Source organism: Gallus gallus, chromosome 13 (genome assembly GCF_016699485.2).
Source record: "Gallus gallus isolate bGalGal1 chromosome 13, bGalGal1.mat.broiler.GRCg7b, whole genome shotgun sequence".
In the NCBI taxonomy this organism is placed as follows: Eukaryota; Metazoa; Chordata; class Aves; order Galliformes; family Phasianidae; genus Gallus; species Gallus gallus.
In genome coordinates this window covers 12,431,516-12,453,913 of record NC_052544.1, presented here as the reverse complement: position 1 = coordinate 12,453,913, position 22,398 = coordinate 12,431,516, and the positions used below count along the sequence as shown (strand labels likewise).

Below are 22,398 nucleotides of genomic sequence, written 5' to 3'. Positions count from 1 at the left end.
CAGCTGGTGAACTATAGGCAGTCAACATACATGCGGTTTCCCTTCCTAACAGCCTCAGCATAAGAAAACCACTGAGCTAACGTCCTAAATGAATGCATATGCTTCTGCTTCTGATATACATAGAATATTTCAGCCTTGTTTATCCTGATCCTGTGCTGGTGTGCTACAGTATGAGCATGGACTGAGCTCAGCCCAGTGCATGGATATTAGGAAAAATTTCTTCTCAGAAAGAGCAGTGATGCACAGGCTGCCAAGGGAGGTAATGGAGTCACCGTCCCTGGAGGTGTTTGAGAACTGTGGAGATGTGGCACTAAGGGATGTGGGCAGTGGGGATGGGTTGGGGTCAGACTTGGAGATCTTAGTGGTCTTTTTTTTTTTATTCTATTCTTTTTTCTATTACTATTTTTTTTTTTTAGACTGGTTTTTATTAGGCTCTAGGAGCTTTCCTGCCTGCCACGGAGACATAACCCCTATAGAGTAGGGTTGTGGGGGCATCCAGATTTCCAGCAGTGGGGTTAAGGCTATTACAGCCCTTGTTCTTTGTCCCACACCCCCTGGGTCCAGCTCTATCACTGCTTGAGTTGTGGATTTAGAATCATAGAGTTCCACCCAAGGTGGAAAAGATCTCCGAGATCACTCAACCGTCTGCCTACCACCAATGTTTCCCCAGTAAACCGTGTCCCTTAGTACCACATCTAAATGTTTCTGGAACACCTGCAGGGTCAGTGACTCCCCAGCCTCCCCAGGCAGCCCATTCCAGTGTCTGACCACCCTTTTGGTGAAGAAAATTTTCCTGAGATCCAACCTACATCTCCTCTGGTGCAACTTGAGGCCATTCCCCGTAGTCCTATTGCTGGTTATATGGGAGAAGAAGCAGACCTCGCCTCATCACAACCTCCTTTCAGGGAGTTGTAGAGAGCTACAGGATCTCCCCTGAGTCTCCTCTAGGACTTCATCATCTGTCTTAACAAAAAGCCTGGATGTACTTTCCTTAGTTGTGGATTCACATTTTGAGAACTAAGTTCAGCCTTCACAGCACTTAAGGAAAATGCAGTCTTTTTGTTAATCTTCCTCTCCACAAAAATCAATCTGATAGGGATCTTTGGTATTATTTTCATTTAGATCTAAGCCATTAAGATGCCCGTATGAGTTATTGATGGTTAATTTTAATGATGTGCTTTGAGTGCTGCAACTCCAAGCTCTGTAAAACACCTCCTATACGTCCCATATAAATTGGAGCTTGATTTATGTGTGGGAGGCTAAGCCAGCAAAACTGCCCTGCGGGGAAGGTGTAGTTCACAGAAATAAAACTGAAATTAAATTATCTCAAATAAAATTGCAATACAGATGCCTTCAGCAAGATGATAATGTACACATTTCATTAAATATTAAAGTTTAATTTCTTTTCTGTGCGTGCATATTTTAGTAATAGGGTGGTTTTCAAAGTATTTTTAACTCTCTGTGTTCCAGATGTTGCTTTCTGTTGCCTGGTTGATTACTAGGGCATGAGCTTCCCATCCTGCTTTGGATTTAAAAGCCCAGGCTAGGGCTTATTGTTTGAAGCTGGATGGCAGGTGCTGTCACCATGATTAATGGTTCCTGGTAATCCTGTGTTAGTATGGCCAGTGACTCCTCTGAAGGGGGAAGGTTTGGTGGTAAGAAAGAAAAGAAAATGATAGAAATGAGCATTGCAGAGTGCTGTCCCTGAAATCTGGCTGAATTCCTCTGAGCTGATGGGAGGGATTCCTTCTGGCTCCAGTAGATGTAAGAAGGGAGCATCACAGAAGGTGCTAGTTCTTCTCCTAACCTGCAAGAGGTTCAGCTCCCTGCTGGTCGCTGCTTGGACTGGCAGGATCCCTCATCTCTCTGTTGATATCTAAGTATGCCTACTGTATGTAAAGTTGTTAAAAGATTGTTTTCATTCTGAGTGGAAATGAGATACCTTTTCAGACATCCACAGGGCATCCATGTGCCAAATCTCTCATTATCATACTTATTCCATAACAACATAAAGGTATATCATGTTCCTTATTCAATTACTGAGGTATTCATGCAGTCTGCAGTCACAAAATGAAACAAATCCACAAAGGAAGTGTTGTTTTGTTGTTGGTTTTTTTGCATACCTTTGAAATTCGGCCTGATCCTGGCATCATATCCGGAAGTCCTCCCCATCAGCTTATCCAAGAAATCAGAAGGAGACATGGGCTTGGGGGCAGATCGTGCTGCTGCTTCAGCTTCTTTGGAAGCTGCCAGGCTGTGTGAGTAGAAAGAAAGAGGAGATTTTAATGCATATCCCATACTGGGGAGTTTTTGGGGTCCAGAAACAGAGCAGTGAGTATCTTACTCCCACAGTGAGGCAGGGTGGGTACCCACATGGCCTCCTAACGAGGCTGGTCTCTGCTAATTTGTTTGCCCAGCCCAAACATCTCTGAATATAGAATCCCAGCTGCTACCAAAGTAGGAGAGAGATGATGAGTGGAGAAAATCCTTTTGTGAGTTTAGGTACAGCTCCTTGGCATGCCACTAAATTACAAATGTGAACTTTGGCGCTGAGCTCCACAGGAAAAATACACTCTGAGATTAGCCTTAGGCGGCAATTACTGCTTAATTACACTGCAAATAGCAAGGAGCGTATTTGTTACCCAGTCTAATTTTCTAAAGGCAAGTAGGATTGGAGCAATCTGGAATTTGAAGCATAAATGATGCCATATGATTTCATATCTCCTGCAGAGCATTTGGGACTGGAGGAGATTGGTGTGTTTGCCTCCTGCTTCCTGGTCAGGTCAGCATTTGCTCTTGGATGCAGAAACACATTATCTGGACCAGGAGTTGTATGGAATCTGATTTTGAAATTGTGCTTATTTTGGGCTGAGAATGGAAGGGAATGAAATCTTTTGGGAAGTTATGCGGCCTCTAGAGCAGAAAGGCAGAAGTTAGTAATTTATCTCTTAAAGGTGAAATTCTTCCCCTCTAGAAGCCTGATGAAGGCTGCCTGTGTGTCTTTAGACTAAACGGGAGTCTGCAGAACCTGCAAGGTGGTGATTTTGGCTTAGGAAGGGTACTGTGCAGGAACAAGTGACCCCTGATACTGGATGTCTGTCCTCAATCTTGCCAGAAGGTTTGACTTCTAAGACAGGAATAGGCACCATTCAATTCCTGGATATATGGCATCTATGCAAACACGGATCTCTTCCCAGGCTGAAACTGTGGTGTAAAATTATCTAGATTATCAAGCAAACAAATAAAACTCCAACTAACCAAACAACAACAAAAACAAGAAGCCGTTTGCCAGCTGCTTAAGACAAGATTTGTCTCTGCTTGTGGGTTCAGATGCCTACTGCTGGCTGAAGCCTACAGGAGGTATTGCAATGCACATATGTAATAAGTCAGAGAGCTGCTCTGTAGGAAGTGCAATTCATTGTTTCATCCTTTTTCAGTTCCCAGTTATTAAGTATAAGAGCTGTTGGGGAACTGCTGTGGCTGAGCAGCTGAGAGGCCTAAGCCTGTTCACAACAGGCATAGGGTATTCAGCTGCATCATCTTACAGTCCTCTTGCAGCATGAGAGCATTGCTTTGGAAAGTTTTGTGTTTTCTGGGGTGAAAACACTGAGGAGACTGCAGAAGCCAGGCCCACTGCCTCTCGGTAGTGTAGTGCTAAGTGCTGACATGAGATCCACCAGAGGAATTTGGAGATAGTTTCTGTGTAATGTGACTCAGCTCTCAGACCTGTTGGTACAACGCCAATGAGCTGAGACTCAGGACACAAATGTTGTCTAGATGAGCCTTGACAAGAGCATTTTGAACCAGCAAGTTCTAAATCAGGAGTCAGTAGTAACATGTTGCATTGACTCTTTTTTCCAGTATTAGCAGATGATGACTTGCCAACCCACAAATGCAGGCTGACTTCTTGCAAGCTGCTACTGCATTAGGGTTCTCTGACCACTACCTTTTCCACTCTTCTCTGCTAAAAGGAGAGATAAATTCCAGACAATTTCCAGTGAGGATCTAAAGCTAGGATATCATTTACCCTTGTGTATTCACAGCTTAGTTCCAGACTGAACCTTATCTCAACTTTGCTGCACACTTGTGCTGGGAGTTGGTGTGACAAAGTGGGGATCTAGCTTTTACTATCGCCACGTGACATTTCTTGTCCCCATCTCTGCTCTAGGGGCTGATGCAAAGGCCAGGTAGTGCATTCCAGGGATAAATGGGGTTGTGGAGTGGGTGATTACTTTTTATTTTTATTTATTTAATTTTTTGGAAGAAAGAAAACAATCTGGTGCAATTGATTTGCAAACATATAGGAGGAAAGCTGGGAGTGGGAGGAGGATCGATACTGGGCTTGAATGCTGCATTCCAATAGAGTGCCTGCATGGCAATGAATCCAGAGAAAAGATTTCAATTAAGCAGCAAATGACTTGGTAACCAAAGAGTCCTGCCACTTCAGCAGGGAGATGCCAGATAGTGCAATACACTGATTTCTTCTCATTAATTCTAGGCTGGAGGAATGATGGAAGTGGAAAAAATGGGGGTGGGGAGCAGAAAGAGAAAATAACCTTTAAGTGCAAAAAAATAATTAAAACCTGCAGTTCCCCTGGCATTTTTTTATTTTTATTTTTTTAAAGAATGAGGTGGAAGAGCACAGAAAAGGGTGTTCAGCTCTTCTGTAAACTCAGTGTGAGAGCCCATGCTGAATGTGTTGACGCTGCTTCCAATGAACAAGTCTGCTGGTACTTCCTGGGTGCCATTTTCTGGTTCTTTCTGCAAGCAGAATTAATTTCACAGGCTCATTTACTGCATGGAAGTAGATGTCTAATAAATTTGATGCCTGGGTGCGGATCACTCTCTCATAGCCCCACTGCTTTCTGCAGCTTTGTGCCCATCCTCAAGAGCAGTTTCTGTGAGCACCGCTGGGGACGTGCTGGAACTGCCAGGAATGGTTTTGTGCCTCCTGAGGTGTGTTTTAGGAGTTCTGTTGGCTTGTGTGTGTTGTACCATGGTGACCTAGGAATGGTAAGTCCTGACTTTTGTCCTGATTGTATCTGTTTAGTTAATGTTTTCCTAAAACTAGGGGTGACAACTGCCCCTCAGACTTGGCAAGAAAATAAAGGATGAGGAACTAACAAAACATTTCCAGCAGCAGCCAGGTGTATCTACCTTCTAGGTCAGCCATAATGATATAAAACAGAGGCTGGCCCATCCCACCATCTTTTGTAGGGATGAGATGTATCTCACGTAACCCTGAAACTTTCACTCTGGGTGTAACAGTTGGGATTTACAGCTTTACTGTAACAGCACAGCTCAGACTGCACCCAAAAAGCCTTCAGTTCCTATTCACCTCCAGATCTGTCCTGGCCAGATGCTCCCTTGGGAGCTTTCTGGGATTATCTCTGTCTGTTAGTTCATGCAGAAGCAACCATTGGAAGTCCCCCAGGACTGCTCATCTCCCGGCCTGACTCAGTGATTAGGAAATTACTGATGATGAAAGAGAACTGGAACTGTAGGGTGAGTTGTTGTGTTCAGAGAGAGGAAAAAAAATACTCCTCATAAACAAAAAGAGGCAAAATGGAGCAAAAACACAGAGGAAGAATCTTGCATCATTGCAGGAGTGTTGCCCGAGCTGAGCGTCCTGGTGCATTTTATCAGCGGCCAGGCAGCAGATAATCTTATTTACAGTGGTGCAATCCCTAGTGGATCTGGCTGAGAAAGTGCCATCACACAGTCACCACAGTAACAACAAGGGAAAGGATTGCATCATGGGGATAACAAGCAGGCGTAACGGTGGTGGTATTGGTGCTGGTGTGTATGCACCAGGAGCTCTCCCCAACAGCAGGCCCAGGAGGGTGGAAGCTGGTGGTTGTACCACTGAGCTGCTCAGGGCATTGAAGAATTGCATTCCTTAAAATGGAGCCAGTCAAGCTCTGCAGGAAACCTGTTACTGGTTTCTCCCAGCTTATGCAAGTGCTGTTTGCTTTGTCTCTCTGCATTATTGTTTCAGCTAAACAGATGAAATATTCTTATAAACAGATATTTGGCTTAGAAGGTGGGCCTGCTGCAGTCTGGCATGTCAGTTTGCTCAGCTCCCAGCTCCCCAGTTGGCTGTCTCCTTCTTCCCCCCCCCAACATTTGTATGTCCCTCGTGAAATATTTTAATCTTTTTTTTTTTTTCCCCCACTATGCCCATGGCCGCCCATCTAATTAACTCCGACATCACACATTGCCCTGTTCTGGTTGAATGCTGATACTGAGAGCTATCTTTTTTTTCCTCTCTGCAAAGAGGAGAGACCAAGGAATTTAATTAGCACAGGGCCTCTATTCCCCTGTCAAATAATTTAATTGTTAATCTTTAATTCTGAGGGGGGAAAAAAACCAAACAACCGTCTGGCAGCAAAAACACAAACTATTGCAAAACAAGTGTTTGCAGAGGAAATGTATCTCTGAAAAGAGTGGAAGGATCAGATACCTGTGAGGGTAAACGGTGCAATGTCTGTGGCTCAGGGGAGCAGCACTGGGTTTATCGCTCTGGTTGGGCTCTCTGCGGGTTGATGGAATGGAAGATACCCAATTGTTTACCCCAAACTCCAGCTTGTTTCCCACATCCTGCACTTGTGTCCTGAAGGTCCTAAACCAGAGACAAAGTGGCTCTCATAGGCTCATATCTCCAGCTACTGCAGATTTAAGTCTAGGCACTACTGAAATAACTGAGTACAGCTAGATTTCAGTCTGAAATATCTGCTTCATAATACAAGTTTCATGGCACATCCTGTTTCTGTGACTGGAGGGGTTTGGGATGCAGCAGAAGGAAATTGCTGTCTGTGCTCTTTAGCTCTGACATGGCAGCACTGCTGCTGCAGCTGCACAGCTTTGGGTCTTGGCCTTTGCCCTGTTCCCTTGGACGTGCGTGGTTTGGCTGTGGTTTGGCCCTGCAGTGCTGATAACCTCCACGAGCCTCTTTCCAGGCTGGAGAGCATCCCAGTTTGTCCCTGGGAGGACTGTTTGATTTGATCATGAGCAACGGGATGGAGATATCTGTTTTTCCTTTCTCCTCTCCTAATGATGAGGGGGTTATTTATGATGAGAATGAGGCAGTTCCTATCCTGGGCATCAAAGAAGAAAAAGAGTGGAAGGCTGCACCAGCAACAACTACACTGTGCACTGTGATGGTAAAGCACAGCACCTGTCTGCTGGCGTGCCATGTGCTATTGCTGGTGTGTTTCTTTCTCTTTTTTGCTTTTTGCCACTTTACATGCAAACAGTGTTACCCCTCTGTAAGCCAGAGTAGCTGAGTTGGGCCAGCTAAGCTCCTGGTGGAAACTGTTCTCCTGGGATTTTAATTCCAAGTAATTTCCTCCTGTGCTTAAGTTGATGCTGCCTGCTGAATCTGAGTGGTCCCAGCACTGCAGTTGAAGAAGCTGGGGGTGAGGTGGAGGAGCAGCCCCCGACTACTCTGCAGGGCAGAGATGGCAGGGCAGAAGGATGTTGATGACGCAGTTTGGATGCGTTTAGTCTTGAAAAGAAAACTGGGGTAGTCCCGATGACACCTGGAAATAGTGGGTGCTCGGATCGAGTGCTGCAGAGGGGCCAACAACTTCTGCCTGCGTCACGGACCAGGAGCTCAGCGGTTTTATTGACTCCGGCAGGCGCTGCGGAGAGGCACAGCCGCAAGGAGAACGTCAGGCGGTTGGGCACAGCAATGCAGTGCCTTGTCCATGATTAACAAGCGAGAGCTGCCGTACCCATGGCAACTCTCCCGTGGGAAGGGGCTTTGCGGGAACTCGGTGAGACCAGGCACCAGCACGGCCACCAGCGCTTTCCATCCCACTCTGCTCCCCTGGGCTTCCTGAGCTGTCTCCCCACCCCTGAGACTTCTCAGGCCACAGAAGCTGGAGCCCAGCACAGCCCAACCTGCGTTCAGCCTGCCTCTGGGGATGCTTGTCTTGTCCTCAGCAGCTGGAGGGAGGAGGGAAGGACAGACAGACAGATAGATGAGAGCTTTCCCGGCAAGGGGTGGAAGGGGCAGCCCTAAAACCCGCACCCAGACTGCTATTTCTGACTGCACGCTGATGTGTTATCTTGAGGGAAATGCTGCCAGACACTGGCCTGGGAGTGCTTGCCAGAGACTGCAAGCTGACTTTTTAAAAATAATTAGATTTACTATCAAAATGAATAGCACAATCAATATTGATATACAATTCAATTAAAAAGGATGAATCTCATTTTCTGCATGTTTTTCTCTGTCACGTTGCCTCTGAATTTCTGGTCTGCAGCAGTAGAGGTGGACGGGATGGAAGGAAAGGAGGTGGGGGGGAGCAATGAGCCCTGGTGCTGGGTTTTGGTGTGATGTGGTGCAGAGCTGAAGGAGCTCTGAGCACTACAGATGTGCTAATTGCAATTCATGTGGCCATACTCAGCTGCTGGAGGTTAGAGGCTGTGCAGTACAGATGTGGGGTGTGCTGCAGGGGTTGAGGGGGGAAAGAATTGGGACTTAACCATGTTTTGGCATTCTGAGAGGAGGGGGACTACTATTTGAGAACCTCTGTGCGATAGGAGCATGGAACAGATTTGGACAGGAAGATATTAGTGTACAGTAAGACTGGTGAGACATGGAATCTGAGAACATATGAGGTTTCACCCTGGAAAAGAAATGGGCAGTAAGTTATGCAGTGATCTGCTCGGTTATTATTATTATTTATTTAATATTATTTTTCACGGAGGAAAGAGGCAGAAAAGAGAAAGGAAGCTTGTGAAATATTGCTGTCTCTGTCCTGGGTGGTTGTACTTGGTTGCTGTGAGCTGTTTAAACCAATTCCAGCTCTTGCACCAGAAGTAGCTGCATTGCAGTAGCCGCAGGATGCAATCAGTTAAAGTTTTGTGAGCGTTTTGGGATCCTCTGGGTTAAAGGTCCCACACGTTATTTTACCACTTGTCTTTGTGGCTGTACAGGAGCAGAGGAGCTGGGAGATGCTTCTCCACAGCCTTCAGCAAATTAACCCTTGATCATTCCCATCCAAGGGAATCTGCGACAACTTTAGTGGAGTCAGAGAATCTTTGTCAGACTGCAGCATTCGTATGTCTCCATATTCCGCTGCTCCTTTCCTGCAGCCCATGGCTTCTACCCCATATGGCAAAACATCCTGTCTAGAGCTATAAAGCATCCCAATTACACTGATTAACTCTATGGAAAGACGCTAGCGCTTGGAACAATTGCTGACGCTGCCTGGACAGAGCAATAATAATAAAAAATAATAAATGACTACGCAACCAGCTAGGGGGCAAAAGAAATCTGGGCTGTATATAGTTGAGATGGAAAGAGCTCAGTGAGAACGAACGTTTGCATGGTAACAATGTTCAGTTGCATGCAACATCCCTGCTCTTCCAAGGACTGGCTGTTCTAAGTCTCTTGCCCAGTCACAGTTCCTTCTGCATGTCACAGAGCCTCTGCCCCTCCACCTCTGCAGCACTGTTCTCACTGCTATCTCATGACTTCCAGATGTGCCACAGGCAGCTATCGGGGAAGGTTTGTTCAGCCTTTGATTTCATTCAGTTGTTACAGATAAAGCTTTCAGTGGCTAGTAGTTCAAACTAAGCCTGTTTTCTTCTTTATACTGCTTCATGGAGGTGGGGGTTTTTTCTTCTTTTTTTCTTCCTTCTCCCTTCCCTCTTTTGCTCAAGGAGAACATTAAACTCATCATCTTGAAACCAGAGGCATTCTCTCTGATGACATTCTCAACTAAAATCTCCTCCAAAAGAGAGCACATCTCTTAGGGCATAAGTACTGACTTTCAGGAAATGTATAAACCCAAACCATTGAGACAGGGTTGAAAACATACCTTGTAAAGGGTGGAGGATCACAAATCAACGCTCAGATTTTAACAATGTGAAATAAATCCAGCAAACACCAGCACTGAATTTTACATGTGCATATACTGACGGGTTTTAAAAAAAGACTTTTAATTGTAGTTTCATAGAAAAACAAAGGAAAAAAGACCCTATGAAGACAAAAGCATGTGTCTATCCTCATACACACTGAATATTCCCTTTAAAGTCAAGGGGACTAGTCAGATGTATAAAGCTATGCATAAACCACCTTCCTGAATGTGGTAAATAAAGAAGAGAAACATCTCTACAAGAAAAGATTTCACATTTCTAGGTGGTAATACACTCTTTGTTGATATGTTCTTGATTTAATGTTAGGACAAGGAGCTGCAGTGGGAACCTCTATTGACGTCAGAAGGTTTTAGATCACAGACCAGACAAGTGTCAGAGAATTACGAGAAGTCGCGGGTGCTCTTCTATCTATAGCTCTGCAGTTGCGCTATCAGCCGCGCTTTCATCAGTTCAAATACTTTGCTACGGCAGCTTGTTAAAAATTAGTTTTAGTTTAAGGATTTATGCTGCTTGTTATGAGCAAGTAAGAACGTTGCAAGTGCCTTTTTCATTTATAATGAATTGGAGGTGGTATGAATAGAACCCTTTTTAAAAGGATCTAACATCCAGTGCTGAGTGTTGGGGGTTTTATTTTCTGAAACTTTATTACAGATCCTTCTCTGATGAAACCCGAGCTAGCATGCGACCTACCTACAAAACTGTGGTCCCTGCAGTACAGCTTGGGTTCTCTGATGTACATATCTTTTACTGCTTAAGGGGAGAGAACTTATTTTGTCTCTTTCTCTCCGTGGTAGAACAAATAGTTGTTGTGTCCAAAGGCATTGTAGGCATAGTGTGGTTTCATTGGTGTATCTTTGGGGATGCATACACAAAGCAAATGCCCTGCCTTGTAAGGGCAGCAAGAGATAAACTTTCCTGCTGTGCCGTCTTTGATTTCTGGTGTAATTTATCAGCTTATTAATGATCTATAATGAAATGTAACTTCTGGAACAAAGAGTCCCAGTTTAGGTGGACTCTTCTTCCTTCCTGGCCACTCTCTGACTCGGTTCTTCAGCTTCCTGGCCAGAAAACCCCATGGTTCCAGTCCTGGCAATGCTGCAGGGCTCATATTGGAGCAGTAGAGCAAGCCATGTTTGATGGGGTTTGTACTTTGTCAGTGGCTGATTTCTAAACACAGCCCTGTGTCATGGTGTGATGGATGGGGCTGGAAGCTGGAGAACACTTATGATTCACAGCTGTGTGGGGCAACAAAAAGGGTGGGACACATGCATTTTGAGTTGTACATCAGATGTTGGGAGCTCTGTTATGGGAAAATGATTGCTGTGTTTGTGGGGGGTATGCCAGGAACAGTCACCTGGCTCAGCAGTATTTCTCCAGGGGAAAAGCAGTGGGAGTCAACAGAGAGACAAGATTGTAAAGATAACCCATGAAAAGTCACTTTCTTGTCCACGCTCTTTCTTTGCAGTTCTTACAAGATAAGAGAAAGCTGTCTCACCTTACAATTCAGAGCATCTCACTTTCCTGCTCCCAGCTGCAGTCATGTGTGTGTTGCACAGATCCTACTGTGATGGCTAGATTTCTACCTATTTCTGTGTAGGGATTCTTGGTACCAACAGGGATATTTAGCGCTAAGAATTGTTCTAAATACTGCTAATAGCAGCTGACCCTTATATGTTTATACCTCCTCAGTAAGTGAGGGGAGGAGGTGCTTGTGCTCCTTGGGGCTTTACACAAAGCATCTTTTTACCCATATCGTGCAAAATGAAAAAACAAACAAAACTTCCAAAGGAAATCGAGTAAAGAGGATAAGTGATGGATTCTATCGGATTTCCTGCCCGATTTCTGGCTCACTGATTTTGCTGCTGAAACAGATGTGTGTGATAGTGGTCCGATCTACCATTGATCTCAGCTGTTACACATTGATTTGTGTGTTTGTTTGCTTCAGCCCTGCCTGGGCTGGGGGACAGGATCTGCATTCTGGCTGCGTGGTCGGAGGGCAGGCATGTTGGGAACTGCTGTGGGCGTTCAGCTGAAGGCAGCACATGCGATGATTGATTGCACTGCAAGCCCTGCTGTTCTGTGCATGCGACACTCCTTGTCTTGGCAACCTCTTAGTGGCTTTCCCCCCCTTTCTGCTCACCCTACAATGAGACACTGATAAAAACAATAGAGTTCCTTGACTGTCTGCTAAGGCATTTGTTTTCTTTTCCTTTTTTTTTTTTTCCACTAGCAAGCTGTGAGCCACAGTGGAAAGATGGTAAAAGGAGAAATCAAAAGGAAAGCAGGTGCAGAACACTTTTGTTTTCCCCCTCCCTCTCAAAATCATGGGGTTTGTTAAATTAAGATTTCTCCTGTTTTTCTCAGTTAGTACTTAAATCCAACAGAGATGTATTTACAGAATGCCAACTGTGTCTATGTAGCAGCCAGATGTGGTGCAGTCTCCAAATCAGCAGCTTACCATGGTGCATTATATGGATGAAATAATTGTCTGCATAATGGGGTGTGCTCAGCACGTGTAAATGATGGGTGCATCTGTCTCCATCTATTTCTGTTCTCTGTGAGATTTTTCTGTGCTTTGACCCTACTGAGAGGCACAAAAGCTACGTTCCTCTCTCCATTTTTTTTGAGCATTGGTCTCCTGAAGTATCTGTAGAGGTTTAGTAGGAGCTGGGAGGTGTATATCTAATCAAAGCATGCAGACTTCCAAGACCAGATCAGCTAGAGCAAATTGGCAGATTCCTAAGAGGTTATGGGGACTGTATTATTTTGTATCATGCAGTCATCATAGCTAAGAGATACCGATGTAAATTTTTCCCCTCCAGGAAAATACCCTGTTATTTGGCTTTGCAAATGTAAATTGTTTAGATAATATGCGGAAAGGAAGAGGAAAGAGAGGACAGGTGAATTCTTTTTTGCTGCTTTACAGGAAAAATGACCTGTTGAGTTAGCAAGATTTAAATTTGAGTGCAATGGAAAAGTTGCTCTTTTCTGAGCTGTGTAAGCAGGTCTAGAAGGCAGCAGCCAGACAGTGTGGTGATGAAGTGTCTCTGCTCATGGCTGCTAATGAACCTTCTTGTGCCTTGCATCAGAGCACATTTCACTGCTTCCTCATTGCTCCATTTATCCCAGGACCACTGATATTAGCAGCTTTCCCTCTCCCTCCGAAATGAGGTTCTCAAAAGCATTTGGACCTTGTTTTTTGTCAAGGCTGGTGAATTAAAACCTGGTGGGGAGGATATGCAGAAACTATTATTCTTTTTGTTAGCGTGTCTTATGTCAGAACAGAATTTACCATTTTTCTCTAAAGATAGTGTGGAGTGTTCAAGTGTAACCGTACTCTTCCTAAGAGTAGAAATCATTCTGCCTTTGCTGATAGGCGCAAAGGTCAATAGAAAGTATGCAAGACAGTAGCCAATCAAAAGTGTAGTTTACTAGAAATAGAGACGCCCTGTTATAATGTGCCACAATATCAAGAGCTGATACAGACGAGTAAAATAAGCTGGTGGTGCCTTTTGATTTCTATCTATCTTAATGCCAATCACTTCAGCATTCTCAGAGAGACTGAAGAGTTAAAAGAAAATGAGCAAGTGAAACTCTGTGAGTGGACTTGGGTCATTTGGCATACTTAGATGTTGTGATTTTAAAGCATGATTTGTTTCTTAAAACCTTTGTCTTTCATCATAACTAAATAGCAGTTATATTCATTAGGTGGTCTGACATCTTGTTCTTAATACTGAAATTTGAAGAGCCCTTTTAACCTATATTGTTAGAATGAAATGAGAACAGACTTCTCTGCTGGTTTTCTATTAGAGATGAATGATTGTTGGTCACTGTTGGGATAATAAAGTAGTTTAATTCTGGACACTGATTAAGATCCTAACTCAGATGCTGGAATCTTTTTCTGCTCAAGTTGTCTTCTAAGGGTCTGTTGGTTGATGAAATTCATCTCACTAATGGAAGTGTTTGCTCAAGAACAGGAGAATTGCAGTGTGCTGCTGCTTACAAGTGCTTTCCTTTCTGCCTTGATTCACTTGGTGGGTAGCAGAATGAAGGTGTTAGCCTTTAGTCTCTGTTGTCAAACCTGAGACACTTAAAACAGTGTCAAAGGCTCTTTACTGAGTTGCTCTATACAAGCAAGGTGTCTCCAACACCTCTTTCATGAGAGGAGTAAGAGGAAGGCCAAAGTCACATGCCCAAAGCCTTGTTCTTGAAGGAAATATTTGTAGAAAGTTTGTATGATGGAATGCCCCAATGTTTACTATTCCCTTTCCGTATAGTTCTCTTTCCAGAAGCAGCTCCCATGATGTATTTGAAGAATAGATGTATGTTCTGCCAATGAGACTCTCTGCAGAGTAATGCAATGTTCAGCAGGAGTAGGAGTGGATAGCTAGTCCACATATCTAAATTCTGCACAGCATCAGTGCTCCAGAGTTGTAGGATATTTTGTTAATGCATGTGAGACAGCAGCTTTTTTGGTGATATGTTTGTTAATCGCCTTGCTTATCTACTGCTCTCCTGCTCATTGCGTCCAATGTAAAAGCAGAAAGTTTCTGTTCACATGTGGAACCTTTCGTTTGCACTGAGAGTAGGCCTTGGGTTCTTTAAACCCAAAAAGTTAAGATCAGGCTGCAGGTTAGATAGTATTCTACATATTTTAATTTGCCTTGCCTAAATTGTGAGTGAATTTTTATGGATGGATGGAAGTGTGTATAAAATCCCTGTAGAAGGCAGAGTCCCAAATATTTTGCACCTATTGTGAGATGACAACAAATTTATCTTCTTTTGTTGAATGATTCAAAAGGTCTCCTAGGTAGAATTGTCTACCTCATCATGTTTTTCAACCTTGAATAGTTAACTGTTTTAGTAAGGTCTTTAATGGGGCTGTCACAGGTTGCAGATCAAAGAAGCTAAAGAGTATCCTCAGAGCTGCCTAGTCTAAGGCTCTGCTAAATCATTTTTATTTCATGGAGGAGCTAACAGCCTCAGAGCAGAGATACAACAGGTCAAAAACACAACTTCTAGATTTTAGTGTGAGTAAACCACTCTGTCTACCGACAATATTTGGTACGTTGCTTAGCTTGCAGTTCTGTCAGTCTCTGGTTAATGTTTCATTCACAGATATCTCTGCAATGCTATCTAGCACTGCAGAGGTATAGCAGAAGATTTGGAAAAGCATACATATTGCCCTTTTCCTTCCCCTGCCTTCCATTTTGTTGCATTTTCAAGGACCTGAAATCGGGAGATCGCAAATTACCTATTTTACTTGAAAGTCTATTTTGTGAAAAGCAGAAGTTTTTTTTTTTTTCTTCTAAAGTTAAGAATAGCATCAAAATACTATCTTCTTATTTTAAAAGCTGAAATTGAAGAGCTCTGTTACTGACCAAAGAGAGTAGGAAAAGGCTAGTACTGGAATCCAATAGTGTCTGAGCCTGTGTATCACTCAGAGCAGCTGGCTTGAATCACTCCTGCTAGCTGATAAGTCCCTGTTCAGAAGGAGCTAACTCATCTTGGTTAGATGAAGGTCATGCTTCTGGTTCCTGACATGCAGAAGAGTGATTAGGATAAGAATGAGGCACAAACCACTTCAGAGCCTCGTAGGACAGTGTCCACCTGGTTAAAATGCAAACTCTAGGATATCTTTTATCTCCCAGTCCTCAGGCTTCTGCAGCAGTGTTTCTGGATCACTACAGCCATTAAAAGGCTATCATAGAGCAAAAAGTCCAGGCAATATCATCACAAGGCATGGGCAGTGTTTTGCTTTACACGATGGAATTCCCAACTGAACTGGGGTACAAAGATGTAGTGTACATAGTTAGACTTTGGGAGAATCTCGAGATAGAAGGAAGGCATATGGAGGAACCTGTGTAAATATTGTCCAATCCATTATTATTTTCAAGAAGTAGTATTTTGTCTTCCAGAGATGTGTAAGGAAGAATTGATAAAGCTGCCTGACTGTCAAAAGACCCATTTCTCCTCCCACTCCAACCCAGCTTCCATCCCTATCTGTCTACCCAGGTTCTTGGTAAATGGCTTAGTCATAGTTAAGTGGCTGCAGCCTGGGAAGAAAGGTAGCAAAAGGGGAAACGTTCTCCATAAAGAAAGGCATGTTGAAATAAACTGCTTATGGCAAATTCCTTCTAAAACACCCTGGCTGTAGCAGAAACAAATATTACATTGGCAATACCATAATGTTTGTGTTCACACACCAGCTGTTACTCTTTCCCACAGGGTCTTGTTTTTTTAAAAGGCTGGCAAAGGACACTTTTGTTAAGCTACAGATCTAGTCTTGCTTCTTGTATTGGCTCTATTGCATTTTCCTTTGGGACTTTGGATTTTTCTTTCATTATTTTTTGTAGCGTATATACTAGCATGGATTTTCTTTCCAGAATATTTTCAACAGACTGGCAATGAAATGTGGTACACTCTGTAATTTTAAGCAATGTATACTTCTATTATGGATTATTGGATTATCATCCTGTAAGTGTGTTGTTGTTGTTTTTGTTTTTGTTTTAACTTTATGCACGACTGAGTGCTTGAGTAATTGGCACACTAAGTTTATGAATGACTTTTAATGAATAAACTTTTCTTACTGAAGCTGAAATAGCAAAGCTATTCCCAGACTAGAAAGGCTGGTAGATTTTTGGCCTGCAATAAATGCAAGGCATAACATGAAGGGGGGTGGAGGGTGGGAAGAAAAGCATTATTTAGAGTCAGTTTCAAGCAGGAATTGTTGAATCGGTTCTTGTTTGGAAAATGATTGCAGTACAGAGAACAATTTGGCTTCATGACTTCCTGCAATTAAACACTTTCAAATTTTCTTAAATAGTTATTTCAAGAATACTTGACTTGATATTGCATACCTTTGATATTCAAAGAGGGCTTCATCTTGCATACCTTTTGTATGTAATATGGCATAAGCAAATGTAGAGTATATATGTATGCATATATATGGTTTATAACAGTGTAAACATTTACATTAGAACCTGAATGTACTGTTTTACTGAGATTTTGAATGTCTGAGACTTTAACTGATGAGCTGAGAACATGTAGGTACTCATGTGTAGTGTGATGCATAACAGTGTGCATCATAGAACAGGATTGGCAAGACAAATGTGTACCAATTCACTTGTGCAGGCATTTCAAGGAAGATATGGCTTTAATATTACAGCCATAGGAAACTCAAGCCTGGAAATGCACTCTTTTTAATTTTCTCTCCCCTTCCTCCCCCTTTTGTTTTCCAGCTTTTCTGGAGACCATTCCAGAGTACTTGTGCTATTTAACCTTGCTTTTCATCTCTGCTTCAATGTTGTATGTTAATCAAGAGTTTATATTGTGCATAAATATGCATCTTTCTATTTCACCCCACTATGCTCTGTAGTGCTGCTTACACACTTGTGACTAAATAACACAGGAAAGAATGGCTCTGAAATACTAAGTGATGCACAATGCTTTTCAGATATTCCCAATAATAAGTGATATGAGAAGGCATAAGTGAATATACCATCAGTTATTCCCAGAACTTCTTTCTTGGTTTAACAGATAAATTTTGTTAAGACATGCTGTCTTTGATTTTCTATGGAATTACAAGAGAAGAGGAGATATCCTGATTTTTGTGTGTGGAAACACTGTAGTGTTCTTAAAGAAAGGGAGCACTAGCTAGAAAGCTCTGTCCAGTGTCAGTAGGAATGTTAGTGTTATTTGTAAAATAAGAAGTATTACTCCAGTGATATACATACAAATAATGTCTGTTCTTGCCCTTTAAACAGTGTAAGATGAGACTATGAAAAAAGTCAGAAACATAGAAGCAAGAGTCATGTAACTGAAATGAAATCTAAGACTGATAAATAGTTCAGATCATGAAAGCTGCTTTTTTTCCAGTTCCATGTATCTGGCACTTATCACTTGCTATACAGCAGGCTGCACCATTCATGCAGATGGGAAGAGTTTTCTCCCTTACAATATTTTTCCCTTATCTGGTTAATAAAAGCATTGTAAGGCAGGGCTGGAGTAGAAGCTGTTCTTGAAGGGTAAAACAGCTCCTTCTGCTACTTTCCCCCTAAGTGTGTAATGGAATGCACCTAAAAGTCAAAATACAGATACTCAATGGTAGATATAGTTGCAAAGAAAAACCCTTCCACTGACCCCTCTGGCTTTTGATTAGGTTCCACAGGTGAAAGTGGTCAAAAACAACATGAAAGAAAAACAAAGTTGAGGACGGAAGAAGATTATTTCTTTGCTTTCAGTGATTGTAGGCAGAGCAAGCTGGGGCAATAGGGTGAGCTCTCTTTGAAAGGAAAGTCCACAATATCTCAAGATAACAGCTGAGGAGAGAAAGCATCCCATGGAACTCATCTGAACCCGCAATCTTATGATGGGGAGGGGGTGAGGTGGGGATATTTACCCGGGCAAATTCAAGTGCAGCATTCCCATCCACCACTAGTTGTCACTTTGCAACCAGCCGGGGTTGGTGTTCTCAGCACTGCGGTTAGCGAGATTGCAGTGCTAATTAAACAGAGAAACTCTCAAAGCTACAGAAAGTCCCGAATCCGAGGAGGTAGGATAGCTAATCTCGGGGAACAGAGAGGAGGGGAAAAGGTAGCTCGAGAATGGCGTAACGCTTCTGTCTTAAGGCCGAGACTGTGCTGGGGTCTGTGCCCCAAGCTCGAGATGGGCACGGAAGTCCAGCCCGGTGTGCACACACTCCTCCCGCAAAGCCGAGCCTTACCTGAAGAAAACGATCGTCTCCCACACGTAGACTCCGAGCGCGTTGACGTTGCACATTTTTCCAGCTCTCACTGTGGTGTTTATTTTGTACTCCGCGAGGGGTGGGCCGGTGGGGTTGGCCAATAAAGTAGCCCGGCACTTGGGGAGAATTGGTGAGGGAAGCGAGCCACCCCTCCCGAGACAGGCTGGGCCGGGGGCAAGGCCGGGGCGGCTCCCTCAGCACCCCGGACAGCAGCAGAGAGGGCGGCCCCGCTCAGCACCGAGGACAGCGTTCGGCGGGAGCGCGGCTCAGCACCCCGGACAGCGGCGGTGATCGGCGCTCCGCGGCCGCCTGCGGATCTGTCGGCGGCTCCGCTCCGCTCCTCTCCGCTCCGGTGCTGCCTTGGCTTAGCTTGGCCCGCCTCTCCGCTGTGCCCCGCCACTGCAGTACTGCTCGGGGCCGGAGGACCAGGCTTCCCGCACTGAGATCTCCCTTCAGCGGGATCCCACTCCGGACATCAGGCTGGCGAATGGGAGAGATGCAGGGGATGTAGATTTGCCATCGGGGTGGTGGGGTTGGATGGGAGGGGGGCGACCCTCAACAACCCAGGGCTTTAATCTCTGCTGCTAGCCGGGGTGTCTTCCTAATTACATCCACAAGAATTTGTCAGTGTGAAGCCGTGCTGCAGTCCCGGTCGTGTTGCTTTCCTGCTTGTCGTTTGGCTGCTGTTGATTCCAGCTTCCTGGGTTATTTTCCTCCCGAATAAGTTATTGCTGCTGTAGGGAAGATGTCCCATTGCTCAGGGCCAGAGTGGAGGGGAGTGAAGGGGAAGTTTCTTGGGAAGCACTCCCATTGCGTTCAGAAAGGAAGTGGCTCAGTGTCCTCGTAATGCATTTCATTTCCCCTCTGCCCTCTCCCCTTCTAGGGCTTGCCAGATCTTGGGACTTTCTTGCTGCATTAATTTACTAAACTAAAAAAAAAAAAAAAAAGGAGGGGGGTGGCGGTGGAAAAGAGGCAAAGCAGAAAGGAGGGGGTAACTCAGCCTCTCCACCATCCGAAGGCCCTCCTCTTAGCTGTGCTCATTGGTCTCAGGGTTGAAAAAACTACTCTAGGATGTGGTTGGATAAACGCATGTTGTTCAGCAGAGGATGTTAACCTTTAAAGCGCTGATACGTTTTGTTTTATTTCCATTTTTTTAACTCAAATCACTGTCTTTTTAAGAAGTCTCTGAAATCATCTCCCTTGACATGGCAAGCGTAACGTGCCTTAAGTCTCCATCTCGTGGAAGATCTACTTGAGTAGCAGTTGCTATGTGTTGCTGTTGGCTTTTAAGGATCATCTCTGTTGTTTCTCTTCTTTCTTTTATTTTTCCTGTTTTTTTCCTTCTCGCATGTGGTTTTCCAAAGAGGTTTGGCAAACACCAGAGCCATCAAGGCTGGGGCAGGTAAGGAGCGTTTAGCAGTTTCATATAAAAGCTCCGGTACCCTGGGCTCCTGCTGTGCTCTCAGGGTGCTGAGTGTGGTTGCTTGGGAGGGAGGAATGGGCTCTGTAGCCATAGTATAAGTCAGCTACTCTGCTTTGCTTCTCATTAACTTCTGAATATTTAAATAAAAATGTAGCTCTCCTACATCGCATAGGATTTTTTTTCCCCTTCTGTTTTGTCCCATTGTAAGGGGATTTTTCTTCTTTAAGTTCTACTTTGTTTACTTGTCCTGTGCTTTGTAAAACTCCTCGTGGAAAAGAAAGAGTCACTTTTAACACCTTTTTAGCTGTTTTCTTTTCTTTCTTTCTTTTTTTTTTTTTTTTCCAGTGTGTTCAAAGAATCTTTCCATCCTCGAGGTGGGGTGGGGGTGTGTGCAGCAGACAGCTTGCTTCACCAGTACTGTAGCCCCCCAGGCTAGGAATTACCCAAGTCTTTCTTCTCACATTTGGTTGTACCACAAAGGATGTTATTCAGTGCCAAAATTAACCTGGTGTTTTTGATCTCCTGTTTCAATTTGTTTCCAATCACTATGTTTGTTTAGCCAAACAAACAAAAATGTCCCCTGGGTTGTCATTCAAAAGAAAAGGGGAAGAAAAGAATCCGCTTGAGTTCAATCTGATTTACTCCAGCTAGTGGGTCTCAGTGTCTACCTAGATTAATAACAGGCTCTGATTTCAGTTCATGGTTACTCCTGGGGATGTGGTTCTGTGCAGAGGCATTCTCCTTGCTGCTTGCTGGCTCCTTGCTGTACTTTCTTTACTGATATTTATCCCCAAATGGCAAGCTTCTTGTCACTGTTCTTTTCCAGCCCCCACTGTTTTGACAGTCAAGAGGAGGAGCTCCAAACTGGGAATGCTAATAAATGGTCTTTCCCTGTATTTTCATTTGGAAAGCAGTACCAAGGGTAGAAGGCAAAAGTATATGTTGGCGGCTTAAATCTTGAGGATAGTCAGCCCTCTGCTTCTCTTAGAAATAGCTCTGTAAGAGATATGACCAGCTCATGGAATTTCTCCCTTGGTTGCAAGTTTCATCGTTATAACAAAGGAATTCAGACTTGCCTTCTTTTCTCTCAACCACCTGCTCTCCTTGCACTACACTGGGCTAGGGAGTAGGGTGGCTATGCGTAAGATTGAGAAAGCGGATGCCGGTGTGTGTATAACACAGCAATGCTTCACAGCTGTTCCTGCTGAAGGCTGCAGAACTGTTTTTGTTTTTTTTTTTTTCCCCAGGGGAAGAATTTACCTGCTTTGCAGTCCTCTGTCCTGGTGATGCTAGTTGGCAGGCTTGAAAGATTTGTTTAGGTCTGGGGACTCTTCTGCTATTTCTTGTTACTGGAGAGAAATAAGAGTATTTGCTTTTTCTGGCATTTGGGGAAACTAAGGCAAAAAAAAAAAAGTTTACTACAGATGTTTTGAAGCATGTCTAGGCACTCAGACAATTTAGATCAGGTAAGAAAATTAAAAATGTGAATTTAAGAGATGTGAATTTTGTATGTCTTCTTATGGAGGCTCCAAATGTACCCGCACTTCCTATAATGCGTGTTTTGCTGTTATCCAGAGTATCTTCTGGATTTGTTTTATCTTTTTATTTATTTATTTTGACTAGGATGTCTGCCTCCAGATTATATACTCTTGTATGTCCTCCTGGTGCCAAAGCAATTGTTACTTGCTTATCTTGGTACAGTGCCCTATATGTGCTACTTATGTATGTGGTTAGGGCTGGCTCCTGCTCCTTGGAGTTCCCATTCTCTGGTTTAACCCAGCTGATTCAAGAAACAGGCAACTGCCCCCCCCCCTTGAAACTCTTCTATGAGGATCCTCATGCTACTGGTTGGCAAGACTTTTCTCCCTGGCTTGTTCATAAGCTTTAGCTCTCTGCTTGATTTTGCTGCAGTTTTGTGATGTTTAGGAGGGTTTACTTGCCAGATCTCTTATTTTTCAGGTAGAGTCCAAATGGTTTTGAAAGGCATTTATGAAATGCCTTTTCCCTGTGGAACTCATTCAAACAGGATAAAAGTTAACTCATCATAATCTCAGTGAGGCTTTCAAAGCCAGAATTACCTGCTGCGTGTTCACTTTGTTGCATTTTGAAACAAGCTAATAAAACCAATAACAATCCTGTAAAACTCATTCTGGATAAAGTTGTCTAGGAAACTTCTGTGTCATCATCTTTCTGGTCTGTGACTGACAGATGTTTTTCATCATAAGATACTATTAAATGTTGCAGCTGCTGGCAGTGGGGTGTCACCATTGCAGTAATCAACAGATGGGACTTTGTTCTCCGCATTCTAGGTTTACCTCAATAAAAAGGAAGTTGCTGGGGT

At 43.7% G+C, this 22,398-nt stretch overlaps 1 protein-coding gene across 2 annotated transcripts in view; it reads right to left on the bottom strand.

Moving 5' to 3' along the window:
- GLRA1 (glycine receptor alpha 1) overlaps positions 1 to 19,656 on the bottom strand; it is a 51,757-nt gene extending 32,101 nt beyond the window's left edge. For both annotated transcript variants that reach the window (XM_015293917.4, XM_025155016.3), the window contains exons 1-2: positions 18,614 to 19,656; positions 2,124 to 2,254 (exon numbers count right to left, since the gene is read on the bottom strand). In XM_015293917.4, the coding sequence (XP_015149403.1) occupies positions 2,124 to 2,254; positions 18,614 to 18,669 (187 nt within the window). In that variant the 5' untranslated portion in view covers positions 18,670 to 19,656. The remainder of the gene's footprint in view (positions 1 to 2,123; positions 2,255 to 18,613) is intronic.
- Positions 19,657 to 22,398: the final 2,742 nt, after the last annotated feature.